Source organism: Polistes canadensis, unplaced genomic scaffold, assembly GCF_001313835.1.
Source record: "Polistes canadensis isolate GaletaPanama2010 unplaced genomic scaffold, ASM131383v1 scaffold_123, whole genome shotgun sequence".
NCBI lineage: Eukaryota > Metazoa > Arthropoda > Insecta > Hymenoptera > Vespidae > Polistes > Polistes canadensis.
Genome location: NW_014569670.1, coordinates 194583 through 203759, shown reverse-complemented (window position 1 = coordinate 203759; position 9177 = coordinate 194583). Strand labels below are relative to the sequence as shown.

The 9177-nt window shown below is 32.1% G+C and overlaps 1 protein-coding gene and 1 non-coding gene across 2 annotated transcripts; both read right to left on the bottom strand.

The window, feature by feature from the left end:
• Nucleotides 1-266: 266 nt before the first annotated feature.
• On the bottom strand, nucleotides 267-3802 carry LOC106788064 (CCR4-NOT transcription complex subunit 6-like). The gene is made up of 6 exons (XM_014750985.1): nucleotides 3376-3802; nucleotides 2757-3290; nucleotides 1720-1947; nucleotides 1430-1607; nucleotides 1189-1328; nucleotides 267-1085 (listed from the first exon to the last, which is right to left on the bottom strand). The coding sequence occupies exons 1-6, from the start codon at nucleotides 3602-3604 to the stop codon at nucleotides 1009-1011; spliced, it is 1386 nt and encodes a 461-aa protein (XP_014606471.1). The 5' UTR covers nucleotides 3605-3802; the 3' UTR covers nucleotides 267-1008.
• On the bottom strand, nucleotides 2112-2184 carry Trnav-uac. Its single transcript has one exon. It is a non-coding gene; the product is annotated as a tRNA-Val (tRNA).
• Nucleotides 3803-9177: the final 5375 nt, after the last annotated feature.

Genomic DNA, 9177 nt, shown 5'->3' with positions numbered 1-9177 from the left:
AAAAAAAAAAAAAAAAAAAAAAAAAAAGAAATGCAGTTGTACAAATATGAACATTTCGTTATTATGTATTACCTATAATATTTATCTACTTTACAACTGAATTATCAAGTAGTAAATTGGATTTTTGAGATATTTATCTATTAATTAATTGGAAATGAAAATACCTAATGATGAATGTCAACTGATATCTCAATGTGTTACTATGATAGACGAACATCGTTACATTTTACCATACTTACAATTACATTTGCTACAAATATCATCTATTTCCTTATATAACATTATCATTATCAATATACGTGGCCAATAAGAACAGATTTGTACTTGCATTGAAATTGTTAAGTCAACTCCGATCACTTCGCACAGCCCAGTATAGCGTGTATGTTTTCATTACTTTTTTTTTTTTTGTTTTCTTTCGTTTAAAAATACAATTTGTCATTGGATGGCAGCATTCTTATCAAAAGTTGGCTTGGAGAATGTTGTAATGACATTTAGGAAGAGATTAGGATTTGATTTCTAGTAGATACTAGCTTGTTAAGTTAATAATAAATATGTGAAATTGTTCCAATTGTTAATGACGATATCACAGAGGCTTGATCGGAATATCATTTGTTTTTTTTTTGTAGGAAAATAGGTATCTACATATTATGATGGTAATAGAGAGAGAGAGAGAGAGAGAGAGAGAGAGAGAGAGAGAGAGAGAGAGAGAGTTTTATGGTTACTCTTAACATGGGAAGTTAGGTCTTAAAAATGCAATACACTATACATGGGCTAAACGCATTACAACACGACTCCCTTCACCTGGTCATTAGAATAATTCATCAATATGTCTGTCAGCATGTTGAATGTGCGGCAATGTGGAGTATTCGTAATATTCGCTATTAGAATAGTAGTCGACTGCGAGTGATATTACTAGAGCCTGAAGTAAGAGAAGGAGTGATAAAGATTTTATTTTTATTATTTTATATCATTCCCTTGTTATTACTTGGGTCTAGATCGCAGCGGCTGCTACCTGCGTGAGATCAAACCGTTGCTTGTTCCTACTGTTGGTGTCATTTCTAGTTCTACTAACAATGGAAAGTGGTCTGAAAAAAATTAATATTATTTATTTTTATATATTAACTTACTAGAGTACTTTCTTTTTTTTTTGCTTTTGTTTTTTATTTAAAAATATTACAAAGAACTTACCGGATGGTACATGCGGATGAGGACAACCTACCACTTTATGTTCTCTAAACCAATCTGCACTCAACGGTCCTAGCAGTCCTAAAGGTACCATACTTTGTTTAGAATAGAAAATGTAATCTATTATGCCTTTGAAATCAAACCTGCAAGAAGGATAATTTTTCTTTATCTCAATAAAATCAATAAAAATGTATTTCTTTGTTGTTTCTTCATTTGATATTAAAATAATATATTTGTAACTTACGTGTAATTAGTGTAAGGCATAATGTCTTCACTGTAGGCAGATGCAAGTTTAAAAGAATGTGTAAATTCATTTGGTTTATCGCAACCAGAGATCTTTTGTAAGCATGATTTATAAGCTAATTCCTTAAAATCGCGATGATCAGCTGCAACGCGTCCGGATGTAAGAAATTCAATGACACCTAGGTTTTCAATGTAAAAAAAAAAAACAAAAAAAGAATTATTCATTAGTAATTATTTAATACTACAGATTTTTGTTTTATTTTTTAAATATATAATATTTAAACGATTTACCTGAATCAGGTAGGGAATTAAAATCGCCACAAAGTAAAAGCTGCACGTTGGAAGAATCAGGCTTATGACCAGGTCGGAAAGACTGGCCAGCTTGGTCCAAAATGGAACGTAATTCATTGCTTAACATCATAGTTTGTATCAATTTAACATCACAAAATTCAGGATCCCAATGAATGTGGGCTGTGCAAACTAAAATGGGCTGTTGTACTTGTGCAGGATCTGATGGCAGACCTGTGCATATAAATTATAATCGTAATTAATAACGAGATAAAATAATATATAATACGACAAAATTATTTATTAATAATATTATTATAAATTACAAGGGTAAAAATATTTTGTCCAAAAAAATTTGTATTTTAAGAGAAAAAAAAAAAAAAAAAAGAGAAGCTTGGTTCCGGCCGGGATCGAACTGGCGACCTTCTGCGTGTAAAGCAGACGTGATAACCGCTACACTACGGAACCCGATGGAAGGAACAAGTTATAAATAGAAGAGGTTCTCTGATAATTTATGAAAATAAAAAATTGACCAGCAATAAACTTAATAAACAAGAATTAGACTTTAAGATATAATAATATAATTTCTTTTATTTGAAAACATTGAAATTAAAAATTATATAATGAAGATTGCGCATATATATTATATTATATATATATATATATATATTTTATATAAGAAATTTATTTACAAATTATGACAAATGTTTTTTCTTTTTTTTAATTTGTTACATGCATTTTATAATTTTAAATAATTTCTTAAAAAAGAAAACAAGAATAATGAATCTTATTGTTAAAAGTCAAATGTTGTGTATTTAAATATATCTCGTTCTAGTTTTAATAAAATTATATACACTTTATTTGTATTTATATATTTAAAAGACAAATTATTGCAATTGTGGGAGTATATTAGGTTTACAATACAAAATAATTAATTAAGAGTCTTGATTTGTTTAAGAATAAAAAAGTTGGATATATAATTAATATGTAATATGATTTTCATAGATTCATCATTTAAAAAATGATAATCAAAGTGAACACTCCATAAAGAAGAAAGCAAGGATATGCTATAAGAGGACGCTGATTATTTTCTCCAGACATGGTAGACAAAAGTCGAGAAGCAGATAAAGTTGCCCAAGCCACAGCCAAAGCTGCGAAAACTAAACCGATTGTACCACGAAGAGTAGTAAAAATACTAAACGCTGAAAGTACTACAACAGGTAATAAACAATATCCTAATACAGATGCCACAGATAATAAAGTAATATTATTAGTACTACTCATTAATGTTAGAAGAATGTACATCATTAAACATGAGATTGTTGCTAGACCATAAACGTAACCAAAATGAGCTTTGGAACCGGCTAAAAGAAGGAATGCAGCAAGAGCTAAACAAAATGTAACCGGTCCAGCCAAATCAGAATCTTGAAGAAGATAATTAGCATCATCAATTTGTCCTCTCCTATGAAACGGATTTAATACGGCCAATGTCTTTTGTATAATCCGATCAGGGTCAATACCAAGTTCTTCTAACAACGGTGGTTCTACTTCATCTTCTCCAAAACCGTGGTCACCTATGAGTAGAATTTGTTCAATATCCAGTCTATCTAATATGTGTATATAACATTTCTCAATATTTCTTATCGTATGTTATAATACCTTTGGTAAAATCATCTTGCGAAAACATTTCACCAGCATAAGAGCCCTGCGTTGGATCTAAATAACTTTTAGGCGAATAAACATTGTATTGAGATGATAATTCTTCTGTGGTATAAGTATGAAACTCTGATTGTGGGTTAGGTGGTTCGAAATAACGTAACTCGGATTTATAAGGATTCTGAGTGTCCGGCTGAGCCCAAAAATTGTCTTGTCCAGTGTAACCAGACATATTGATAATTTGATTAGTCTTTTAAACGTGTGTTTATTTGTAACTTTCTTCCTCAAACAGTAATAGTGTGTTAACTTCGTTGACGTTACGAATCGAGAACCAGTAAAATCATTGTCGTTTAAGATTCATTCCTAGTTCAAATAAAATTCAATAGATATTGTTACTTGTATAATCATTACAGAAAACTGTTAATCAAACATACCGACAGTGGTATATACCGACGGTGGTATATACCGACGCAACTTCACGCGCCATTTTTCTCTGTTTTAGATTTTATCAATCCTTGTATGAAGTTTACCGAATACATTTATTTCTTTTCTTTTCTATAATGGGGAAATAAGTTAAAAATCAATTACATACTCTAATTAAATCTTATTCAAATTGATAGAAAACTGTGTTTAAAATCAAATAAACAAAATGTTAAATATTGTGTAGGTTCTTAAAAAACAATGAAGCAGCACACCATGCAGCACATTATATATCTTCACGACAATACTACTACCCCTACCCACTTTGTGAAATCTACCATTTCCAGAAGAAGACACAACAAATAAGAAAAGAAGCATATTATCAAACAAGGTCTGTATAATAATTCAATGAATATTTTCTTAATACAGTTATCCTACGTAATATAGTTTGTACATTATATTTCTAGAAGCTTTTTGGAATGAATTACAAGAAACACACCTGGTTCATGTAAACTTTGGTAAATAGAAGAAGAAGAAGAAAATAAAAGAGGGTGGGAGGGGATGAGAAACGATATTTTCTTCTTCTTTCTCTTTTCTTTGGAATTAGAAATTCTATGAGAGAGAGAGAAAGATAAAGAGAAGATAATATCGTGCGTGACTCAGCACCTACGCAATATTAACTCACTTATGTCCTAAGTAATCCTTGGCACGTGGCAGGAAGTAAAGTGATCGCAATAAAAGAGATGCTAACGGTATGAGGTGGTATCCCTAGGATGGTCATTCTAAATTAACGCCTGAGTGCCTCCATCGCCGGAAATCAGTGCGATAACTTGTTCTCTTACATGGTAGAAAGAAAGAGAGAGAGAGAGAGAAAGAGAGGGATCGTAACAAACCCAAGTATTATGCAGTTAGTTCGTCTATTTGCAATTAGCCAGGAGGCAAACGTTATCTCCCTGAGCAATTAAGCGAGAGTTACAAGGCGTCGGTGGTCGAATAACACGAAGAAATCGACCTCTAACGGGTAGAAAGAGTTAACAAGAGAGAAAGAGAGACAAAGAGAATATTAGTCTAAATATTAGGAAAATATTCTAACGTATTTATATTATCTTTTATCAGGAGAATTAAATAATATCACAGCCAAAAGTTTGTAATCGTTTATTTGATTTTTTTTTTTTAAATAAATTGTATATACTTATATTTATGATATAATTATATTTGTTTAAAATATTATAACATTTGTTTAGATTCATAATACTCTTATGCAATTTATATAGATAGTTTTAAGATAATTTTTAATGATCGATATGAAACTTTTCTATTGTAACATTTATGACAATTTCTATAAGAGAGAATCATGGAAAAAAATGTTATGAAATGAAAACTATTTGTAAAACTAAATTGGCCCTCAAATAATTTACAATATATTAACATGTTATTATTAATTTTGTTCATATAAATATTTTGTTTTATTGAATATATAAGAATTTCTCAAACTTTTGGCTAATATTGTATATAATAGTATATAGTATTCATACGTATATGTATAATGTGATAATTATGGATATTGAACGTTATCGATTCTTCTGTTTTATTTTCCGATATAATACATATTTCATCGAATTTTCGTTCAGGGTTTTCCTATCGAGGATCGTACCTACGAATGAAACTATGGGTATGAACCCGGTGGGAATGTATCTATTGACATTCCAAATGAAAATTATCGGCGTTATGGCTCTCGAAGTAGAACGATTCGGATTTTGTTTACTCATCGAACATATATATATATATATATATACATGCAGCATGTTGCATATATATATATATATATATACGTAGCGTACGTCGTTTGCAATGACACGGTGCGATATATCCAGATAACGTGAATTTCAATTCCATCGTTTAAATAAATGCTTTTCTCGGTTACGTTGTTCGCGTGCACAGGTTGTTGTTGTTGAAACATGAGAAAGAAAGAGAAGAGAAGAGAGAAGTGAAGCAGAATCAGCGTTGTAATATTTACCGAAGCGTGACGGATACGATAACAGTGTTTTGTTCGGATAACAAAACAAAAGTAAAACAAAAATAAAAAACACAACAACAAAAGAGAGAGAGAGAGAGAAAAAAATAGGGAAGAAACAAAACGCAATGGGGAAGAGAAAGAAAGAAATAAAAAAAGAAATGAAACAAAAGCGACAAGAAAAAACTAGAACAATGCTATGCGGATTAATTCGCATTTAAAAGAAACAAAAAAAAAACAGAGAACGGATTAATCGAACGTACGAATGTGTTACTCCCCTTCTCTTCTACCCTTTTATTTTTTTTAGTAGTTCGGATCAGAAAAATCGGGCGAGAAAAAATAGTTGTATTAAATATATAACAAAAGCAACCCCAACAAATCCAATCATATCAACGAGCAATAAGTTGCAGCAATAATTATTTTTCCTTTTTTTTTTTTCATAGTCTAATTCGTCCCCCCCCCCTCCCCATTTTATAATAAATTATAAATTATATATAATTTTATTATTTATTATATATATTATATATAATATTATTATATTATTATTATATATATTATAATTATATTATTTTATTATATATAGTTATATATATTTTTATTAATCATTATAATAAAAAGCTTGTTCGATAATAAGAACGCACGTATTCCACAAAAAATATTATCTTATATATTTTATTATTTATATCGTTAAACATAAATAAGAACATTTATACGTGTGGGTGGGGGGAGGTGGCAGGAGGGAAAATTGATGGAAATAAGAAAAGAAGAAAATAAGAAATGATAGAAGCTTGTCGGTCAAATTACTTACTGGGGATAGGGGTAGGGATGGGGATGGGGATGGGGGTGGGAAATTGTTGCAAAAGTAGAACGAGAAAAAGGAAAAACCATATATTAGTGTTCGTTCATTTTCTTTCTTTCTTTGTTTGTTTGTTCGTTCATTCGTTTGTTTGTTCTCCTTGCAAGACTATAATTAATGATGAAGAAGTTGCTTCATCGGCAAAGCTTTCAACGTTAGTATTACTATACTTACTTACTTACCCCCGTAAAAGAAGCAAACTTATGTTGTGCGTGATGGTCGCAATTTTCGTTCTGCTAGGGGTGGGGGTGGGAAGAGGGATGGGTTTAACCATAACGAAACGAGAACACTTTCTTGAGCTTCAATTCGTGTTGTTAGGTTTGATATCTTTGGTGATATGTGGAAGTTGTTGTTGTTGTTGTGTGAATGGGGTTGGTATGAGAAGAATCAAAAGAAGAAATAAATGAGAAAAATACAAAAAAAAAAATAGAAGAAGAAGTGGAACATATTTTTTGTCAAAACAAATGAAGCATAACAGTAGCTATGAGAGTAAGAGAGATGGTAAAGCATCTGCTGTCTATAAATCCCATTCCGCCCCATAAGAAATCGAATCACGAAAGAATCTTTAATTATTTTAGGGATTTATATTTAAATAATATTCACGTTTTTATTTTTTTCTCATTCTATCTTTCGAAACTAGATTGTTACTATAAAAAATACTACACGAGAGAGAGAGAGAGAGATAGAGAAAAATGATGCACCACGTTCACGCACAATAGGAGGGTGGTAGGGGATGTGGTGGTGTTGATGGCGGTGGTGGTGCAGTCACGAAATCCGATTATCGATACGATATTGGCTTTCGACTATAAGGAACGATTCATTTGGAATTTAATCTTGATTTTTTGTTGTCGTTTTCTTTTCCACCCTTTCTCATCCCCCTTCGATAAAATCAAATTCTTTATTGTATAAGTAGGATGCTGGGGAATGAGAGAAGAAGAAGAAGAAGAAGAAGAAGAAGAAGAAGATGAGGAAGAATGAATATTATTTAATTTATTGGGACAAAACGCTGGGATTAAAAGTGTCCCACTTTTTTTGATGCACCGTATATGCATGCATGCATGCATGCATGGTGCATGTATTTGAAATATTGCAATAGTTTTTTATTTGCGTATAGATTTAAAAATTATATCATCGTCTTATTTACGTAAAGAGACAATTGACAAAATATATTTATTTATAATATATTTATATTATTATTATATATTTTATATTATTATTATATTTATATTTATTATTAATATATTTATTCATTTGTATTGACAAACATTCAAGTATACCAATTACGATTTCATCAATTATTGCAAACAATTTGAACAGTGTTTTTTTTTATCTCGACAATTTTATTTTTATGGCTTTTATTTTTATGCAACGTAGAGTCGTCTATTTTATTATTATCTGAATAAATCCTATATCGTAAAGAATTTAATCTAGATTATTAAACGAATTAAATTTTCTTATAACAAACGAAAAATAAAACTTAATTATGTATACGTGTAAATGATTAAAAAAAAAGAAACAAGAAAACGGTTTAATAAATTGTCAATAAATCTCTCTTTCTCTCTCTCTTTCTCTCTCTCTCTCTCTCTCTCTCTCTCTCTCTCTCTCTCTCTCTCTCTCTCTCTCTCTCTCTCTCTCTCTCTCTCTCTCTCTCTCTCTCTCTCTCTCTCTCTCTCTCTCTCTCTCTCTCTCACTTTATGTGTGTGATAATATCTCGGAAAAAAAAATTCGTCGCGCGTTGAGCCGATCGTAAATCGATTAGAACAAAAAAAACAAAACAAGACAAACTTTAGAAAGAATGGATCGAATGAATCGAAAAGGGGTGATCGAAAGTTTCCTACCACTTTGCTTCTATCTATTTCTCTCACTCTCTCACACACACACTTTCTCTCTCTTTCTCTCATCTTTCTTCCTTTGGGGGAAAGGCAGTAAATATTTCCGAAGTTCGTAGACGTTAAACGTCCGTTTCCGTGGAATATCCGTACGATATACTCTAAAGCTAGGATATATTCCGTAAAAGCCCCCCACGTTACTATTACCACCACCACCACCACCATCACCACTACTACTTGCGTATCCCTCGAAATCGTACGGCCGATAAAAGCACACACACACACTCCCCATCTCTCTCTCTCTCTTCTTGGAGAACCAAGCCGACCAGGTGATGGGGGGAGGTTTTGCGTTGGGTGATGGTGGTGGTGGTGGTGGTGATGGTGATGGTGGTTGTAGGTATAGATTGAAGCAGGGAAGAGGACGATATTGATTCGTTGGGTAATTTACGAGGACCTCCGGTACGAACCGGCGTGTCCTGGTGGAACGGGACACACAGGGGTGGAATGGGTGGGGGGTTGGTGGTGGTGGATTCTCGCGACTCGGTTGTTGTTGCGGCACCAACAACTACCACCAACGAGAAACGGTATACACCTACGAGTCGAAGGTAACTGGGTAGAGGTGGTATACCACCCTCCATTCTAATCTGGGGTGATTTATTCACGTAATGGGAGCACCCATATTGCCG

Coding starts and splice junctions, on each gene's coding strand:
- LOC106788064 (XM_014750985.1), bottom strand. CDS start 3,604: ATGTCTGGTTACACTGGACAAGACAATTTTTGGGCTCAGCCGGACACT. Junction 1,608..1,719: donor TAATTCCCTACCTGATTCAG/GTAAATCGTTTA, acceptor TTGAAAACCTAG/GTGTCATTGAATTTCTTACA. Junction 1,086..1,188: donor TCATCCGCATGTACCATCCG/GTAAGTTCTTTG, acceptor AATTTTTTTCAG/ACCACTTTCCATTGTTAGTA.